The sequence below is a fragment of the Carya illinoinensis genome, chromosome 14 (genome assembly GCF_018687715.1).
Source record: "Carya illinoinensis cultivar Pawnee chromosome 14, C.illinoinensisPawnee_v1, whole genome shotgun sequence".
In the NCBI taxonomy this organism is placed as follows: Eukaryota; Viridiplantae; Streptophyta; class Magnoliopsida; order Fagales; family Juglandaceae; genus Carya; species Carya illinoinensis.
In genome coordinates, this window is record NC_056765.1 from 8,243,505 (window position 1) to 8,264,872 (window position 21,368).

Here is a 21,368-nt window from a genome sequence, read left to right on the forward strand (position 1 = left end):
TAGATATGTTATTGATCATTAGAAAATGATATGAATGTATTCAGCACATGGTTTACTATGATATGAATATGAAAAACTTTTGGCATACTTATCTGTTATTCTGATTTTGAATATGGTTCTGATATGATGATATTGGTTTACGTGATATGGTTTGTACCAACATGATATGATATAAGTGCAACCACTTTGGAAACAAATTGGTCTTTTATGTGTTCTTTCCTGTGTGCACACTCGGGACTCCGAGATTGAAAAAGGAAAAGTTTCACAATATGATACTGCCTGGTTTGGCCACTGGAGATAGCACAACCCTACTACGGGGGTTCAACATGGTATATAATATGATATATATGCTGCGATATGATATGATAAGATGAGAATATTCGGTTATGTTATGCCAAAGTGATTTTTGAATATGAACAATTGTTTTATTCTGAATATGAAAAGATTGAAATGTCGTTTTATTTTCCCTAATAATATGTTTTCAAATCTACATATGAAAATGAAATGTTTTCGTTTCCTGCATATGAAACTCTATGAAAATGCTTATGTTGTACACACTAGTATATGTGCTTCGCTTATTGAGTTGTTGATAATTTATCTCCTTATCTCCCAATTTTTTTTTTCAGATGAGATGGAGGGTACACCTGAGGATCAAGAATAGAAATTTGTGAGTGTGGATGTGGAAGGTTAAGATGATGGAAATAGTGTTGAATTCTTTAGGGCACTGTTAATAGAAGGACTTTCTGTTGTTCTTTAGATTTGTTATTGTTTCTGGACTTAGTAAGACTTATGGGTTCTTTTTTTTTTTCTCAGTTATTTTGTTGGGACAAATGAGAAATTGCGGACCCTTTGATTTATGTTATTCATGGAAATGACTATATGGACATCTTTAAGCGTTAGTTGTAGAAAATATGATATTGCTTATTTTTTTGAAGTCTTTAAGGATTTTAGATTTGATGAGAGGCAAGTTTACAAGTGACGGGTAATAATTCTCCAACCCCTATGAGACGAGGGTGTTACAAAGCCGTTGTTTACTTTCTTTAGTGCTTTGAATATTGTGTTATTGCCAAAAGTTGAAGAACCGAGAAGCTTCTCACAATTCCGACCAATAAGTCTATATTCAATAGTTTACAAGATTTTTTCTATTAGGTTTATAATTTCCTTGATGTATTATTTTTTTGGCTCTTTGGAATTTTTTTGGCACATGAGGTTGATATGCTTCAGGTGTGGATGATTGTTTTTCACAGTATTCCTCCTCCACAAGTGAGGGTTTTTAATAAAATCGAGAGGGGTTACTCTTGGACATGTGACCTTTACTCTTAAAAAAAAAAGTAAAAAGAATAGATGATAGTAAGCGATTGTTAATCTATTTCTTAAACAAATATTGCTTCCCACTTATGAAAATGAGTTCTACAAAAGAGAATCTAGCAATTTTGTCCTCAGAATACAATACTATTTATATAGTATGCAGATTGTAAATTCTGAATATTAAACTTAGAATTTCAAAAAGATATAATAGCAGAATAGTTATATTGTTTCATTTAAATTTTAAATAAAACGGTTTCTATCATAAAAGTATGAAAATAACTATCATTGATAGTTAATGAAAACTGTTAGGAAATGAAAAAACATATCATTTCATTTGAATTAAAAAAAAATATTATAAAAAATTGCATGCGTGCGGACCGAGACTACCATTGTGTTTCTACCCTTAATTCCAATTTATGTGTTGTGTAACCCATTTAGTTATAAACCACTAAAAGTTTGCTTGTTTTTCTAATATGGGACTAACAAAAAATCACATTGGAGGAGAACTTCAAAAGAAGTCAAAGTCAAATTGGAGGAAATTTGAAATAATTCAACAGTTTCAAGGTATAACCTCAGTATGATTAATGGCTAGTTAGCTCTACTATGTACTAAGATGATCCACATATATAACAGCATTACAAATTTCACAACATTCGTAGTTGATTTAAATCCAGTTTGGGTGTCTCAATGACTGATTGAATATAATCAATGCATGAGAATATGATTTGATACTTTGACTTAAGTTCTTTGAATTATGGTTGAAATAAGAAAGATATCTGAATGTGTATGTGTATGTGCAAGGCTCCTGCTTCTGGCTAGTGGCAGTTTACACAAAGTGATGTTGGTACGTGGAAATGAATACGAAATTCTCATTTCTCATGAACATTTTTCCATTGCTAATTTCCCATTTAACTCATTTATATATATAGTGTGATGTGAGGATGATTAGGAAAATGCCAAAGTAAAAAACATGAGTTGAGAAAACAAAAAATAAAAAATAAAAGATCACTAATAATTTTGAATAAAAAATAATTCAATATATTGTTTTCCTTTAGTAATTATATATAATTTTTAAACAAATTTTCGAGTGTTGGGGAAGTTTTGCTTATTTGCATGGCCAGCTGAAGCGTTGTCCCTGGTCACAGTAATTTGTCTGGGTTGACCTACAAACTCTCCCCCTCTCCCGTCTATCCTCACATCTCTCTCTCTCTCTCTCTCTCTCTCTCTCTCTCTCTCTCTCTCTAAATATATGTCTTTCATTAGGGACCCTTTTATTTTTTTTTCCCCTTAATTTTTAAGTAAGCGAGATGATCTTCATCTTCTTCTTTCTCTTGTATTCTCTTTAGACCCCTTCAACATTAATACATATATATATATATATATATATATGGCATCAATCAACAAAGAAGCTAGTATGACTGTTGGGGCAGTCACTGGACCATTTTCTAAAGAAGGCATGGTATGCCAATACCCACCCATGATGATCCCCTCCAACGTCGGCGTACGGTTTGGAAATAATCCTTTTGACAGCATATTTCCTACTTTTCTAGCCCAGATTGTTTTTATTTTCTGGTTTACCAGAATCGTTTACACCTTTCTGAAACCTTTGAGACAAAGTATTCTCTCTGCACAAGTTGTGGTAATTTAAGTTTCCTCTGGCTCTAACATGAATTGGTTACCTAGCTAGCTAGGCATGCATACATTAAATTTTAAATTTCAAGTTTCAAATATGGCTCTATATATTTCGATTGATTAAAACATTTGTTTATGATGATCAGTTTTTAATTTGTGACTACACATAATTAAATTCTACCAGGCTGGTATAATCATGGGTCCAACAATTCTTGGGCGTTGCACCAGCCAACACCCTATGCAGAAGCTGTTTCCAATGACAGGCAAAGTGGTACTTCAAACTGCTGCAAACGTTGGCTTTAATCTTCATCTCTTTCTATTAGGAATAAGGATGGATGCTAGCATGTTGAAAAAGGTAGGTGGTTCTGCTGCTCTTATTGGCACCATGGGTTATGCGATGCCTTTTACATTCGCTGGACTCACCTATTACACTGTCAGCCATGTCATGACCTTAGACCGCACCATTACAACTTCCATTCCTTTTATCATTGCTATTGGTTCCATTTCCACCTTTCCCGTCATCACCAGCCACCTTGCTGATCTCCAAATCCTCAACTCTGAGCTTGGAAGATTAGCAACTTATATCTCCATAATCGGTGATCTTTGGAGCTTTGGCACAATTCTAACCACGACAGCATTGGGTTTAATTGAGCATGGCTCGAAATGGATGTCATTCTGGGCTCTGTTTTGGATCACCATCTTCGTGACCACTATCATATTCATTTTCCGGCCATTCATTATATGGTTAACCAAAAGCAACTCACAAGAAGAAACCATGCGGGAAACACACTTCATTATCGTTCTTGTGATTGTGATGGCGTGCGGATTTTCTGCTGAAGTTATTGGTCTGCACGCTGCCTTTGGGTCTTTTCTGTTGGGAGTTGCTTTGCCAGACGGGCCGCCACTCGGTTCAGCATTAGTTCAGAAGCTTGATACCATAGCAACTGGGTTGCTGCTTCCAGTTTTCATTGCGATAAGCGGTTTGCAGACGGACTTGTTGTCGGCAGCAGGAGGGCACTCTTCAGCAATCACGGAGTTATTCATCGTTTTGGGCTATATAGGGAAGTTCATGGGTACACTTTTGCCTGCGCTTTTCTGCGGTTTGCCCTACTGGGAGGCCGTAACTCTCGCGTTAATCATGTGTTGCAAAGGCGTCATAGAGGTTGCTGCATACATTATGTGGAAGGATGCCGGTGTAACTTCTCTCTCTCTCTCTGAACTTGAGCATCTATTACATTCCATGCAGTCAAAATATGCAAATACAAAATTATAAAAATATAAACAATAGAGAAATGGAAGAAAAAAAAAGTTTGAATAATATTGTAAATGCATAAAGAGTGTAAGAATAGTACATATTTGCATAATACAGTCACGTAGAAGTTTCACAAAAATAAACTCATAATTTGACATGGCTTCATATAGTATGTTAAATCTACTTCACAGTAAAAGTAATTTTATAATATAAAGTACTATATCAAACCACGTCAGTTTGTGAGATTATTTTTGTAAGATTTTTTTGTGGCTAGATAAAACATTTATCATTTGGTGTCCTTATATGAATGTGATTTACTATTATGTCACTAATTATGAATTGTTATTATCTGACTTGCTAGTTATTTGAGGACTAGGTTAATTTGATTCAAAATGAAAGTGGCATACAAGAAAACCTGCCATCTATGGCCGGCCAGTTATTTGACAAAATGACCATAAGCGATGAGGTGCAGAGTAATTGACTAAATGTAGAATCTCTCTAGAAGAGATTACTCAATGTTATAATTTTGTTCTCCAAAACTTTCTTTGAAAAATTTGATAATAATTTGTATCGTGTCACGATCAACTTATGTCCTTCTACTTCAACACGTACACAGCTTATATATAAATATATAGTTCATGGCTTCTCTTTTTACTCAAAGCAAGGCTTGGGAACTTTTTCATGATGATCACTAATACAGAAATATATAGTTTCATTTAATAAATTCAATTTTAAGTAAAGTTAATACTATATACTTTCTAATTAGATGATAATATTCATGTTCATCATGCGCAGATCATAGACGACCAAGTCTTTGCCCTTTTGTTAGTGACGATGTTGATTGTATCTGGGGTAGCCAGGCCCATGGTAGCTCACCTTTATGACCCAGCGAAGAGGTATATGGCCTACGGGAGAAGGACCATGCTTGAATCTCATAACAGCATTCAGCTTCGAATTCTGATCTGTGTCCACCAGGAAGACAATGTTCCTACCATTTTAAGTCTTCTTGATGCCTCGAATTCCACCAGATTAACCCCAATCTCCATCTTTGTCCTACACCTCATGGAGCTAACCGGCAGCGCCGCTGCCGTACTTGTCCCCCATCTCCGTACTCAAAGCCAATCCACTCCTAACGCAACTGGTGCAGAACATACTGTTTCTGCTTTCCGACAGTTTGAGCAGCAGCATCAAGGGAATGTAGCAGTGCAGCATTTCACTGCAATTGCGCCATATGCAAGCATGCACAATGACATTTGCAGCATTGCACAAGACAAGAGAACCACAATTGTGATTCTCCCCTTTCACAAGCGTTGGGCAATTGATGGAAGAGTGGGATTGTCCAACCCTTCCATCAGGACCGTCAATATTAAAGTCATCAAGAAGGCACCATGCTCAGTCGGAGTCCTAATCGACCGGGGACAAATCGGCGGTAAGTGGTCTTCTTTAACATCCAGGTCGTCGTATCGTGTTGGTTTGCTGTTCTTCAGTGGTGCAGATGATTTGGAGGCTTTTGCCTATGGCAGACGCATGGCGCAGCATCCCCACGTCAACCTCACAGTGATTAGATTCTTGCATGAATGTCAAACTCATGAAAAGAAACTTGAAGATGAGTTGATCTGTGAGTACAGGGCAAATGCACTCATGATGGGAAAGAATCGCTATAAAGAGAAGATTGTGGGAGATGGAGTAGAAACTACGCAGGCAATCCATGCAATGGAGGGTGATTTTGATTTAGTAATCGTGGGCAGGTACCATGAACCCAACTCACCGTTTATAAGAGGGCTGAGCACAGAATGGTGTGAATGCCCTGAGCTTGGGCTGATCGGAGACATATTGGCCAGTTCGGATTCTCAGTTTTCAGTTTTGGTAGTGCAGCAACAACCGGATGGAAGTGTGCCGCCAGGGATGCTCTCCACCGTAACCTCTAAAAATAAATCTTTTGGTTCAAAGTTGGCTAGTGAATTTTCTGATGGTGAAGATTTTACACCAGATTACTCTAAACTAGTACTAGAGGTAGGGGAATGAAATATGAAGGACAAACATGTTCTTTGTGTATACGTTCTTTTTTTTTTTTTTTCCCTCAATTTTCCGAACTACACATACAATTTCTTGTTAATATACTAAAGACGTGAATACTTCTTTATCTTTAATTATTAGATCTACAACTTCACCCGTGCTGATTTAGGGCTTGTTGGATATTAGGAATATCTTGTAATAATTTGTAAATAACAGTGAAAGAATTTATGAATATTAATGAAATAGTTTGAGAATATATATATGAGAATAGTTGTATTCCCAATTAACAGATCCTAAATACACATTTTTACTTCTTTTTAGTTTTATAAAGAGATGATTCTTCCGTAAAAGTTTAAATACACAAATCTAGGTTGTGTTTGGGAGCTTACATCATATTATATTATTTCACTACTATTTACAGATAATTTATTACTATTTATAAACTATTTCATTGTTATTCACAAATGATCTGAGATACTCTTAACATCAAAACGTGCACTTAATTTCGCTTGATATGAAACACATACATGAAAATTAGGGAACTGTGCATGGAAAGAGAATAATATCATCAATTGTATGGCTAAGTAGCATTTTCATTGGTAAACTAAGCCGCTCCAACCTTACCAGTGGAACTTACCACTTGATGTGGATATACCACATGTTAAGATATTTAAAAAAGAAAAAGACAAAATGGTAAGAGCCTCTCTCTCTCCATCTGTACCTCCCTCTCTACTTTCTCCAAATCCCTCTCTCCCCAACATATCCTCTCTCCCTCTTTACCTTCCTCTCCCCCTTTCCCAAATAGACAGAGCTCCCTATCTCCTTTCCTCAAAATCGACAAAGCTCCCTCTTTCCCTTCCCCAAATTGACAAAGCATGAAACCCAATTTTTTTCGATTCCTTTACTTGGCTTCCCCCCTATGCGATTCCCATCCCCAAATCAGCTCCTCTTTCTCCAAATCGACACTCTCTTTGATTCTCCTTCCCCAAATCGATCTTGTCCCGAGTTGCAATTGTAATGCCTTAAATCCAAAATCATAAACGGATAAAGTTCCACCTATATTTTAAAAACTCTCTCTCTGTTTACAAATATATATCAAATAAGCAACCTCTAAACTATTCACAACTATAATACAATAATTCTCAAAGGTCCGTTCACAAGTTTGGCTAGATTCATTAAATTCTAAATAATTACAATACAAATACTCCAACAAAAACTATACAATAACTAAAATATGTCTATAAGAGAACTCACTGTACAACCAAAACCATCTTCATGCAACAAAACCATCAATTCCCACAACTCTCAACCTTAAGTGACTAAACCAAGTCCACTTTAGAATATTTGACTCAAAAGCTATCACTTCAAATGAAGGAACTTTCTACAACTCTGAAAAATATGTGAAATGAAGTGGTGAGCTACCATGTGCTTAGTAAGTAGCAATTTAATAAGGGTGTGGAAGTTGGCAATTTTCTTGACTATATAAGAGAGTGAATAAATTCTCAATAAAATAATGTCAACAATAGAATTTTATCTCAACCAATATATTTAGTCAATATCATATTCAAGACCACATGATAATAGCAAAATTAAATCACCAATATATATACCACAAAGATATCATGCCACAAAGACATCACGCCGCGAGGGACGTCATATGTCACAAAGACATACATATACTGGGCTCGAGAACAAATAGTATGCTCACATTTAACTTTCAATTTAATAAGCTACATAGCATTTTTCAAACATTCCAACCATTACAAAATTAGCACAAATCCCATTAGCAGAGCCAAAATGGCATAAGAATGTGTACAAATCTAAAGTTTACACAAGTTTGAAATATAATATCCAAATGCACCATTCCAAACAAAACCAATAGTTCTTTTATTAAAAACCCATTAAAGAGCCACTTTCCTTAATTACTAGTGATAAAAAATAATCCAACGTATTCCTTGACAATAGCCCTATTTCACGTGGACTACTATAGTCTGTCAACTTCTATACTAAAAATGATCTAATATAACTCTAAAATTTCACTCAATCCTTAATAGCATGAGTTTAAACTTGTCCTAAAAGATTATCCTCTAAAATTAATAAACTCCAAATTTCTAGGTTGCAAATACATTGCCAAATATTACGTACACTGGCCTCTATCCCCTTATTATTTTAACATAAATAAGGTCCACACTCAACCATATAATAGTGACATAAACCTGAATTAATTTTAGTTAATACCCACTATTAACACTTGAATAGTAAATTTATCTTCAACACATCTTAACAACATAATCAACTAAGTATATTCTCAACAATTCACAACAACAACTCTTAACAAATTTTATATTCAAAATTTATTAAATATACTATTTATGAGGGATGAGAATTTACCTAATATTGTTGTTTGTGCTGATAAAACAGTAAAGAGTAGTGGCTATGGGAGGAGGTTACACAGAGAGAGAGAGAGAGAGAGAGAGAGAGAGAGAGAGAGAGAGAGAGAGAGAGAGAGAGAGAGTAAATATATATGTATATATACAATGGGGTTAGAGAGAGAGAGAGAGATGAGATGACGGGGGAAGGGGTTGAGAGAAACAATCAGGAAAAAAGAGAGAGAAGGGTGTGAGAGAGTGGGTTTGAGTGGGGGTAGATATATATGTATATATATATGGGTTTGAGCAGGTGTAGATATATATATATATATATATATATATATGGGGGGTTTTTTGTGAGAGAGAGAAAATTAGGTTATGGAGGGAAAAAAGATTGGGGGAATGGGGGGTAGGGTGGCCTTTATGCATAAGCTGGGTTTGTTTCTTTGTTTTTGCTTGAGTTATTACAATTTCCCTTCCCTAAAACACCATGGCCTCTGAAATCCTATAGTCTTAGATGGTGATTCCCTCATCCTCGAGCCTGACCCCCAAATCGCCCCTTTTTGAAACCCGAGAGCCTGATCTGTGATTCGCTTGTCCAACCTTGTCAAGCCCAATCAACCATCCTTAGCTAGTGAAAATCCAACCCAAACCTTTAGAGGCCCCAAAAAATTGTATGTCCTGGTCTTGTCCCCCATTTGTAATTTTCATTTCCTATATGTATATCTATTCGTTGTCTTGCAACTTGTGAGGTTTGTATATTTGTTACATATATGTATATGTACCCTAGAGCCCAACTATGTGTGTATATATATATCTGTTATGAGGTTCTGTCAATGTTTTTTTTCCTCCAACTACCAGTATTGTATTTCACATGTATATATATGATTTGGATGTGAATAGAAATTTGTTTTTTGTTGTAACTTGCTGCCAATTCTGTTCCAGTATATAGTTTTTCTTTTGTTGCCAGTGATTGGATATCATGTTGCAGATTTCTGGAATATTGATGAGGCTAAATTTGGTAGAAAGTAGACTGATAGGATGCATATATGCCCCCGTTCTTTTGTTTTGTGCGTCTGGAGGGACGTGGTTAATGTAGTACTGAAAATCCTATATGAGGTTTCTGGTTGTTGTGATTCACAAAATTTTTGAATCCCACAATGATGTTGAAGTTATTGTTGGTTAGCATCTTTTGAAAAAAGAAAAAAAAAAAAAAACGTGCTAGTTGGCAATATAATTATCAATGAATTGATAACTTTTCCAAGTGTGATGAGTTGAAAGAAAACCACCCATATGGATTATTGTCTATATAGTTTGCTTATTTAATTGTATTATTGTTTTAGTTTGCTTAATAATGGATATGGTTCAGAAATAATTGCAGAGAAAAAGGAGGAGGCAAAGTATGTTTGTGAAGGCAATATCAACCTACTCTCTTTCCATTATCTTGTAAGATATATATATACAATGAAAATGAATTAAATAATAAAAGCATATTATTTGGTGGTAGACACAAATAGCAAAAGGTGGCAGACACAAATAGCTAAAAGTAGATTCCATCGCTTGCTTTCCATCGTATTCCATTATTGGTGGTTGTAACCAATTTCTCAGAGTGAACGTGAGGTGCTGCATGAGTGGTTGCATGTGATAATTCCAATACCCTCCTGCAAGATGGATAGTAAACATTGATTACTCCTATCTTGGACAGGAGTCGAGTAAATGCAGGGGATTGCAACGACTTAGTGAGTAGGTCTACAACTTGAGAATGTGAAGGCACATGAACTGTTCGAACCTGTCCCTCAGTCACTTTGTCTCAGACTAGATGTCAATCTAGTTCAATGTGTTTCGTCTGTTCATGAAAAATGGGATTCGCAGCTATGTGAATGGCTGCTAAATTGTCACAGAATAGTGTGGCAGGTCTAGAAATAGTAACATGCAAATTGGCAAAAATGTAATTTAGCCAAGTCAGCTCGCATGCCACCGATGCCATCGACTTGTACTCAGATTCCACAGAAGATCTAGAGACGGTAGTTTTTTTTTTTTTTTTTTTTTTTTCCATGAAACCAAGGATTTTCCTATGAATACACAGAATCCAGTAGTTGACTGTCTTGTATCTAGGCAATCCACCCAACTTGCATCTGAATAAGCTGTGAGATTTAGTTGTGAATCAACGGGAAAAAATAGTCCCTGACCTGGTGTCCCTTTCAGATATCTTAGAACCTTGAGAATTGCATTGTAGTGAGGAATCCTCAGTGTCTCCATAAACTGACTTAATAGGTGCACACTATGAGTGAGATCTGGTCTTGTGTGCGTGAGATATAGAAGTTTGCTGACAAGTTGACGATACAGTGCAGGATCATTGAAGATGTCACCCTCGTCCCTTCTGAGTTTTAGATTTGGCTCAATGGGCAACAGAGATGGCTTGGAGGCCAGCATACCTGTTTCGGCCAGTATGTCAAGTGCATATTTGCGCTAGCATAGTTGAATTCCTTTCTTTGTATGACCAACGTCCATCCCGATGAAGTATTTAAGACTCCCAAGGTCTTTGATTCTGAATTTAGACTCCAAAAACTGCTTCACCGCGGCATTTGATGATGCATCGGAACTCAATAAGACTATGTCGTCTACATAGACCAATGATGCCATAAATGAGGTGGAGGTTGTTTTGGTGAATAGGCTGTAATCGGCCTTGGATTGTACAAAGCCAAATTCAACAAGAGAGGCAGTAAGCTTCGCATTCCATTGTCATGAAGCTTGTCGTAAACCATAGATACTTTTCTTCAATTGGCAGACTTTGTTTGTCTTGGCAGCAGGATGTCCATGAAGGGGTCGCATGTAGATTTCTTCATCGAGCTCGCCGTAGAGGAAGGCGTTGTTTATGTTGAGTTGGTGGAGTTCCCATCCTTTGATGGCTGTGATGGCAAGGAGACACCGAATGGAGACAATCTTTGCTACTGGCGAGAAAGTATCATGGAAATCGATACCCTAGCGCTGTGTGAAGCCCTTTGCGACCAATCGAGCTTTGGCTCTTTCAATGGTTCCGTCGGCCCGAAACTTGTATTTGTATATCCATTTGGAGTCAATTGCTTTCTTGCATGAGGTAATTCCACAATGGACCATGTCTCATTGAGCTAAAGAGCAATAATTTCTAGCTTCATTGCCTCGCACTAAACAGGTTCTTTGATGGCTTGGGTATAAGATGTTGGCTCGGTTTGGGAAGAAATAGAGGCAGTAAAAGCTTTGAATTGAGGGGAAAGTAAATGATAAGTGATGACTTGCAAAAATTTCATATTGCAGATTTTACAAGTTCGCTCGAGCGGAGGCTTTTGGCCGCTCGAGCGAAGGCTTTTGGCCGCTCGAGCGAATTCAGGCAGATTCAAACACTCGACTGCTGCTCGACAGGGAGCTCGAGCGGGTTGCTGAAAAACAAAGATCGCTCGAGCAGAGACATTGGCCGCTCGAGCAAAATCAGGTAGAGTCGAATGCTCGATGTGCACTCGATAGGACGCTCGAGCAAAATCAGGCAGAGTCGAACGCTCGACGCGCGCTCGACACCCCGCTCGAGCGAACATCGTATTTTGACAGATTTTAGGTTTTCCACCGTGAGACCATATAAAAGCAATTTTTCACTCTAGAGCCGCGAGTTTTGACTGGAGAACACTTCTTGGGAGAGAAAAACATAGCTAGAGGGATTCAAATCATCTATTTTTGGAGAGGGAATTCCAATTATTGCACGTACGTTGGAATCATATACGAGCACGGACGAGAGAAAAGCGTTGAATCGTTCCCTTGAGCTTTTGACGACGAGTTGAGGCTGCAAGAAGGATTTTTCAGTGTTTATTTTCTTCCCATCTTCTCAGAACAATTATGGTGAATTCGTTTATGTTGAATTCCATTTCTAGCATGAGCTAAATTTTCTTCATTCTAGAAAAACAATATAACCTATTTCTGAACTATGCTTGATTGTCTATGCTAATTTAATGCAATTCTCTCTTTGTTTATCTGATTTATTTTGAATTTATTGCTTCTAATTAACTGGCCATTGATTAGATGATAAGTAATCTTGTGATTTGCTATCGAAAAAGGGAATCATAGGGTAGATCTTGGATATTTCAGCATAGGTAAGTATAGAGATCGAAAGACTTGTATGAACCTACGTAGTAATTAAATCATTGGTCTTATTGTGATGACCCGCTTTTAAGTGTATTTTCGCTGAAATAATTATTTTTATTTTATTTAATATATCAGTTATTTTATTTTAATTTATTTGAGGTTGTGTTTTATTTCTTTTAGTTGTTTTGTGGTTTTAATCTTTTTGGCGGTTTGTCTCGTTTTCCCGGAGTGAGGATTTGGACCTCACCTCTTTTCACATCTTTTTCCTTTTTTCTCTTCTTTTCCTTTTTCCTTCTTTTTCTTTTTTCTTTTTTTCTTTTCTCTTCCTCTCCCGCGTTCGGACCCCCCCCCCCCCCGTGCTCTCTCTCTCTCTCTCCTCCCTCTCCCCTGCGCCGGCTCTCTCTCTCTTCCAGCCCATCGCCGTCCGGCCACCAACCGGACCCCCACCGGTCCCAAAAGTTCCCCCTCCCTCCGGCGCACCACCCCTCCGAAAGCCACCCCCAACCGGCCGGCCATTTGGCCGGAAAAAGCCCAACAAGACCGCACGGATTTCACTCCGATCCACCGCCGTCGCTCCACCTCCGGCCACCATTTCTTCACCACTTCATCACCGACTCCTTGCCGTCCTAACCCACCCATTTCCAGCCTCCAACGACCACCGGAACAGCTCCTACGAGCTTAGTTTCCGTTTTGGGTAATCCGGCCATTTCCGGCCATTCCGCCGCCACCCACGGCCGTTCGTCACTTCCAATAGCTTCACAACCATCCCTAGACCATTCCCTATCAATCTCGTGTCCTAGTTTGTCCCCGTTCAAAAGTGGGTTTTTCAAACCCACGGCCACAGTGAATTTTCACTGTGACGTTGCTGTTTTTCCGCCGTTTGCAACGCCGCTTGTTTTCTAAAATTGCCGTATAGCGCTGTAAGTATTTTTCCAAACCCTACTTTCAGATTTAAATATATATCGCTCATTCAATTTATTTACTGTTGTTGGTTGTTGATTCCGGACTGAGTCCGAGGAGTTTCGGGGGTCGGATGGATGGAGGACGGAGTTGTCTGTTTATTTGTTTTATGTTGTCTGATTATGTTGTATGCATTGATATGGTATTTCATGGGGCATGCACGTGTGTTTGTAGATTTGTGTGAAAAGCCTGTGTATTGGCGTGAGTGGTTTTACGGGTGCGTGTGTATCACGAGCCCAAGCCGGGATGGGTTATTATCTCGGTGGAGCTCCTCTGGTCACTCGGGAGCGGAATAAACTGAGTGATGTCCCCTGAGTTGTCGAGAGAGATGACGGGAGCGGGGCTAGGGGATGCTTGGCTACGAACGCGCCGGGCGCGGAACCGGGCATCGCCCTACTCACCGACTCCGTGGCCCTTCGCTGGCGAGGGCTAGAGGATGCTTGGCTACGCACGCGCGGGGCGCGGAACTGGGCATCGCTCGTTAGGTGTCACATGCGTAGTAGTACTCTACGGTGTGACACTGGAGCCAGGATGTGCGGGTGACTCCTAGGGGAGGTCATGGTGCATACGGTTAAAATTGGATAATGGTTTATGAGGCCAAATGGGACTTTTGGCGTGGGCTAGATGGACTTCTGGCGAGATATTGGGCCGGATGGACTTCCGGCGAGATATTGGGCCAAATGGACTTTTGGCGGCCAAATGTGACTTTTGGCGTGTTTTTCAGAAAGGATATGCTTTTGGGCCAAATGGGTTTTTGGCGTGTGTGGAAAACTTGGGTTTTTATGGGCTTTGTGCATTGGGCATGTTTCATGCATCTTGTTTGAGTTTTATGTGTTTTTATCTGGTAGTGTTTGGGTTTTACTTACCTGCGGTATCATTCGTGGTTCCGTAGCTTTTGGTGCAGAGTTAGAGGACGAAGAGGAGGAGGCTGAGCCCGAGGATGCGGCTCCGCCGGGTTGCTGATGCTATCTTTTATATTTGTTTAAAACTGTATTTGTGTTTGTAATATTTTATTTACGTATGTTTTAAACAGCTTGTATTACGTTAAGAAAAATTCTGGTACTTAGTTTGACTTTCGTTATCCGTTGCGTGTTTCTCTGTACATATCTGTTGCCTTGCACACACTCGGCACCCGTCGATGGGATGGTGACCCGGGTTGTCACCATCTGGACGTCTCAATTTCCCTGTGTTCGGGCGTGGGGATTTTGGGAGCGTCACAGGTGGTATCAGAGCGGTTTGGCTCTGGGTAAAACCACATGTCCCGTAGGTGGTACCAGAATGTTTTTAAAGTTGTGTTTTGAAAATTATGTTAAGTATAGTTGTTTTATTTGTTTTATTTGTGTGAGCTTGTTTGTTTGTTTTATTTATGCAGTTATGTTTTGGCATGCTGGTTTCTTTTGTTTCTTGCTGTGTAGTGCTGTTTTTGTTTTTGTTAGTTTTATGATGGTTTTATTTGTTTTCTTAAAGGAGGGTCAAGAGTAGTGTTTTGACAGGAATATGGGGAGACCAGGGAGACCAAGGAAAAATACTCAGGAACCACAAGAAAATACCTCCAGAGATGACTCCATAGCCGAAGCAATTCGGCAGATGACGGAGTTTATGCAACAGAGTGCGAGGTCCCAACAGGCAGGGCCTTGGCCACCACAAGGACCTTGGCCACCACAAGGGGGTCCTTGGCCACCATCAGGAGGGCCTTGTCCACCATCAGGAGGACCTTATCCACCGTCAGGAGAACCTTGTCCGCAACAAGGAGGGTATTGGCCACAACCAGGAGGTCCTTGGCCATATCAGGGAGGGCCTTGGATGTATCCAGGAGGGTCCAGCAGCATGGTGCAAGCCGGATGCACCTATGAGCGCTTCCTAGCGCATCGGACTCCACACTTCACGGGAGATGAGGATCCAATTCAGGCTGGAAAATGGATCAAAGATTTGGAGAAGACTTTTGAGGTGTGTGGGTGCACTGAGGCACAGCAAGTACTTTACGCCAGCTACCTCTTGCAAGGCACTGCTTCTGATTGGTGGGATACCAAGAGGGTGCTGTTGGAATCTGAATTGGGATCTTTCGCTGCGGTGACCTGGCAGCGTTTCAAGAAAGAGTTCAATGACCGCTTCTTTCCCGCATCGGTAAGGAAGCAAAAGACAAGAGAATTCTCCAATCTGGTCCAAGGGGGCGCGACAGTGGAGCTGTACGCCCGGAGGTTCATAGAACTTGAGCGGTTTGCTCCTCATCTTGTCGCTACTGAGGAGATGCGAGCAGATCGTTTCCAGGAGGGGCTGCGTCATGACATACGCCGTATGGTGGTCAGCCATCGGATAACCACTTTTCAGGAGTTAGTGGATGTGGCCACCCTTATAGAGAGGGAAAATAATCTGAGTTTGGGCTCCCCTTCAGGACAAAAGAGGCGGAGTTTTTCTGGTGAAGGAAGCAGCTCGGGTTCGCCTCAGAAGTTTGTTCAGCGGACTGGAACCCGATCTCAAGCATCCTCCAGTGTTCGCATGGGAGGACGTATGCCTGTTTGTGGAGTTTGTAATAGAGCTCATGAGGGCGAGTGTCGGACGAGTAGCGGGCCCCAGTGTTATCGGTGCGGCCAAGTGGGACATATTGCTCGGGATTGCCCCGTTAGAGCTCAAGGAAGCCGTGGAGGTAGACACGGTGGAAGAACCAACCCGAGACAAGCAGTGCAAGCCCGGGTTTATGCTGTCACACCCGGAGAGGTGGATGATGAGGCACCAGCGACCCATGATGCTGGAGTAATCACAGGTATGGATAAATTTAATTTTAAGTTGGATTTAATTTTTGGTGCATTTGGTTTCTTCGTTGTTTTTTTTTTTGGATTTCATGGGTTGTGTGTTTGGTTCAGGAAGAGTCCGTTTGTATGAGTTTTATGCTTGTACTTTGTTTGATTCCGGTGCTTCTCGATCGTTTGTGTCTTCCACGTTTGCTCGGGTGTGTAATTTGGTCACGGAACCATTGCCGAAAGCTATGGTAGTGGCGCTACCCGATGGCGAGATGGTGTGGTGTTCCAAGGTTGCTTTGGGATGCCCGTTAAATTTTGAGGGAAGATTCTTGGATGCTGATTTGGTGGTGTTCAAGCTGTTGGGTTTTGATATTATCCTCGGAATGGATTGGCTATACCGATATTCTGCGAGTATTAATTGCAGAAGTCGGATAATTAGCTTTCAGCTTCCAGATGGTGATTGTCTGGAATTCGTGGGGAGTAGGTTAAAAGAGAAACCGATAATTATATCGGCGATTCAGGCAAGGCGAGAGATTGCATGGGGAGCAGATGCATTCTTGGTGCAGATGGTGTCCACGCCGTCTGAGAAGAAGTCTTTGGCAGACATTCCAGTTGTGGAAGAGTTCCTCGATGTATTTGTGGATGACTTGCCCGGACTACCCCCTGTTCGGGAGATGGAGTTTGTCATAGATTTGGAACCTGGAGCGGCTCCTGTGCATAAAGCTCCTTATCGCATGGCACCGGCTGAATTGAAAGAGTTGAAGACTCAGTTGCAAGAACTGGTAGAGAAGGGATTTATTCAGCCTAGTACGTCGCCGTGGGGTGCACCAGTTTTGTTTGTTAAGAAGAAAGATGGAACCCTTCGTATGTGCATTGACTATCGGGAATTGAACAAGGTGACCATCAAGAATAAATACCCTCTTCCGCGGATTGATGATTTGTTTGACCAACTTCAAGGAGCAGCCGTATTCTCTAAGATTGATCTGAGGTCGGGATACTACCAGCTGAGAATCAGAGACCAAGATGTGCCTAAAACTGCTTTCAGGTCGAGGTATGGGCATTATGAATTTAAGGTGATGCCGTTTGGGTTAGCTAATGCCCCTGCAGCGTTCATGGATTTGATGAATAGGGTGTTTCAACCTTACCTGGATTCCTTTGTGGTAGTATTTATCGATGATATACTAATTTATTCCCGAGATGTTGAAGAGCATGTGTATCATCTTAGTCTGGTACTTGAGAGATTGAGAGAACACCAGCTGTACGCCAAGCTCAGCAAGTGTGAGTTCTGGTTGGAAGAGGTTAGATTTCTTGGGCATGTAATTTCCCAGGGTGGAGTGGCAGTTGATCCTAGTAAGGTAGAAGCCATTTTGTCATGGCCATGCCCAACTACAGTACGCGAGATCAGGAGTTTCTTGGGACTCGCCGGTTATTACCGAAGGTTTGTAGAGGGTTTTGCTCGCCTATCCGGACCTCTCACAGCTTTGACTCAGAAGAATACAGAATTTGTTTGGTCAGAGAAATGTGAGAGAAGCTTCCAGGAATTGAAAAACAGGTTGACAACGGCACCAGTGTTAGCACTCCCAGAACCGCATAAGCCATTCGTAGTCTTCAGTGATGCGTCTAAGTTCGGTTTGGGTTGTGTCCTTATGCAGGAAGGACGGGTTGTAGCCTATGCATCTCGTCAGCTTAAGGACCATGAGAAGAATTATCCGACGCATGATCTAGAATTGGCTGCGATTGTTTTTGCACTCAAGATCTGGCGGCATTTCTTGTATGGGGAAGCTTGTGAGGTATTTACTGATCATAAGAGCTTGAAGCATTTGTTTTCCCAGAAAAATCTGAATATGAGGCAGAGGCGTTGGCTGGAGCTAATCAGTGACTATCAGTGTGAGATCAAGTACCACCCGGGAAAGGCTAATATAGTTGCTGATGCTTTGAGCCGGAAGTCTCATTTGGAGGATGAAGCCGAACCGTCAGAAATGGATTCGTTACTTTATGGGATGAGAAGACTCCTTGTAGAGAGTTCGCAGCAAGTGGAGATTTTGTCTTCAGTTCTTGACATTCGGGTAATAGATTTTGAAGAATTGAAAGCTCTCCAAAGAAAGGATCCGAAGCTGCTGAACATCAGGAAAAGAGTCCGAAAATCTCGAGGGCCGTTGCACTATAGCATGGATAGTGATGGGATACTTCGGTTTCGAGATCGCAGAGTGGTCCCGAAGGACTCAGACTTCAAAGAACGGATCTTGGCGGAAGCTCATGCGGCCCCGTATTCAGTTCATCCCGGCAGTACAAAGATGTACTGAGACTTGAAGAAAAATTACTGGTGGGATGGAATGAAGAAGGACGTTGCCTTATATGTGGAGAAATGCCACACGTGTCGTCAGGTAAAGGCCGAGCATCAGAGACCTGCAGGCATGCTCCAACCCCTCCCTATTCCTGAGTGGAAGTGGGATGACATCACGATGGACTTCGTAGTGGGTTTGCCAAGAACGCCTAGTGGGAAGAACTCTGTTTGGGTGATCGTGGACCGGTTAACGAAGAGTGCTCATTTTCTGCCTGTTAACAACACCGACTCTTTGGGAAAGTTGACCCGTTTGTATGTCAAGGAGATAGTGCGGCTACATGGCATACCAAAGACTATAGTGTCGGATCGAGACCCGAGGTTCACATCGCAGTTCTGGAAGAGTTTGCAGGCAGCTTTGGGTACCAAGTTGAAGTTCAGCACTGCTTATCACCCGCAGACAGACGGCCAGTCAGAGCGCACCATACAGACCCTGGAAGACATGCTGCGAGCATGTGCCCTGGAATTCCAAGGAAGTTGGGAAAATCACTTGCCGCTCATTGAGTTTGCCTACAATAACAGCTACCATGCGACCATTCAGATGGCTCCCTATGAAGCTCTTTATGGGAGAAAGTGTAGGTCGCCCTTGTGTTGGGATGAAGTTGGGGAGAGTAGGGTAATTGGACCCGAAATAATTCAAGAAATGCAAAGCCAAGTCCGGATCATTAGAGATAAAATGACGGCAGCTCAGAGTCGCCAGAAAAGCTACGCTGATACCAGGAGGAGAGATTTGTCATTTGAAGTTGGTGATTGGGTTTATTTTAAAGTCTCTCCCATGAGAGCTGTTAAGCGTTTTGGTAAGAAAAGGAAACTAGATCCAAGGTACGTCGGCCCTTTTCAGATTCTGGAGAGAGTAGGGTCCGTCGCCTACAGAGTTGCTTTGCCAGATTATTTTGGGGATGTTCATGATGTCTTCCACGTATCATCCCTAAAGAAGAGCTTTGGGCAGCAAGAGCCACGTTTCGTCGACCCAGCAGGTATTCAGTTGCAACCGGATCTCACTTACGAAGTTGTTCCGTCGCAGATTTTGGATTGGAAGGAGCAACAGTTGAGGTCCAAGACGATACCTTTAGTTAAAGTGGCTTGAGGAGATCCGTTAGCTCAAGACTTCTCTTGGGAGCGAGCAGCGGACATGAGGGAGCAGTACCCGTATCTGTTCGAATGATGAAGGTATGTATTTTAATCTTGATCTCATTTGGTTTATGAGCGTTTTTGTGGCTTGCTTTAAGTTGGTGGTTGATTTGCAATTTCGAGGACGAAATTGTTTTTTTAGAAGGGGAGGATGTGATGACCCGCTTTTAAGTGTATTTTCGCTGAAATAATTGTTTTTATTTTATTTAATATATCAGTTATTTTATTTTAATTTATTTGAGGTTGTGTTTTATTTCTTTTAGTTGTTTTGTGGTTTTAATCTTTTTGGCGGTTTGTCTCGTTTTCCCGGAGTGAGGATTTGGACCTCACCTCTTTTCACATCTTTTTCCTTTTTTCTCTTCTTCCTTTTTTTCTTTTTCCCTTCTTTTCCTTTTTCCTTCTTTTTCTTTTTTCTTTTTTTCTTTTCTCTTCCTCTCCCGCGTTCGGACCCCCCCGTGCTCTCTCTCTCTCTCTCCTCCCTCTCCCCCGCGCCGGCTCTCTCTCTCTTCCAGCCCATCGCCGTCCGGCCACCAACCGGACCCCCACCGGTCCCAAAAGTTCCCCCTCCCTCCGGCGCACCACCCCTCCGAAAGCCACCCCCAACCGGCCGGCCATTTGGCCGGAAAAAGCCCAACAAGACCGCACGGATTTCACTCCGATCCGCCGCCGTCGCTCCACCTCCGGCCACCATTTCTTCACCACTTCATCACCGACTCCTTGCCGTCCTAACCCACCCATTTCCGGCCTCCAACGACCACCGGAACAGCTCCTACGAGCTTAGTTTCCGTTTTGGGTAATCCGGCCATTCCGCCGCCACCCACGGCCGTTCGTCACTTCCAATAGCTTCACAACCATCCCTAGACCATTCCCTATCAATCTCGTGTCCTAGTTTGTCCCCGTTCAAAAGTGGGTTTTTCAAACCCACGGCCACAGTGAATTTTCACTGTGACGTTGCTGTTTTTCCGCCGTTTGCAACGCCGCTTGTTTTCTAAAATTGCCGTATAGCGCTGTAAGTATTTTTCCAAACCCTACTTTCAGATTTAAATATATATATCGCTCACTCAATTTATTTACTGTTGTTGGTTGTTGATTCCGGACTGAGTCCGAGGAGTTTCGGGGGTCGGATGGATGGAGGACGGAGTTGTCTGTTTATTTGTTTTATGTTGTCTGATTATGTTGTATGCATTGATATGGCATTTCATGGGGCATGCACGTGTGTTTGTGGATTTGTGTGAAAAGCCTGTGTATTGGCGTGAGTGGTTTTACGGGTGCGTGTGTATCACGAGCCCAAGCCGGGATGGGTTATTATCTCGGTGGAGCTCCTCTGGTCACTCGGGAGCGGAATAAACTGAGTGATGTCCCCTGAGTTGTCGAGAGAGATGACGGGAGCGGGGCTAGGGGATGCTTGGCTACGAACGCGCCGGGCGCAGAACCGGGCATCGCCCTACTCACCAACTCCGTGGCCCTTCGCTGGCGAGGGCTAGAGGATGCTTGGCTACGCACGCGCGGGG

At 41.4% G+C, this 21,368-nt stretch overlaps 1 protein-coding gene across 1 annotated transcript; it reads left to right on the top strand.

The window, feature by feature from the left end:
* The first annotated feature begins 2,614 nt into the window (after positions 1 to 2,614).
* LOC122294975 (cation/H(+) antiporter 14) lies at positions 2,615 to 6,473 on the top strand. Its single transcript, XM_043103962.1, has 3 exons — positions 2,615 to 2,947; positions 3,125 to 4,135; positions 4,988 to 6,473. The coding sequence occupies exons 1-3, from the start codon at positions 2,696 to 2,698 to the stop codon at positions 6,215 to 6,217; spliced, it is 2,493 nt and encodes an 830-aa protein (XP_042959896.1). The 5' UTR covers positions 2,615 to 2,695; the 3' UTR covers positions 6,218 to 6,473.
* The last annotated feature ends 14,895 nt before the right edge of the window (positions 6,474 to 21,368 follow it).

Bases quoted from the DNA above. Each gene is read 5' to 3' on its own strand.
- LOC122294975 (XM_043103962.1), top strand. From the start codon at position 2,696: ATGGCATCAATCAACAAAGAAGCTAGTATGACTGTTGGGGCAGTCACT. The intron at 2,948-3,124 runs GTAATTTAAGTT...AAATTCTACCAG, and splicing joins TTCTCTCTGCACAAGTTGTG to GCTGGTATAATCATGGGTCC. The intron at 4,136-4,987 runs GTAACTTCTCTC...CATCATGCGCAG, and splicing joins TTATGTGGAAGGATGCCGGT to ATCATAGACGACCAAGTCTT.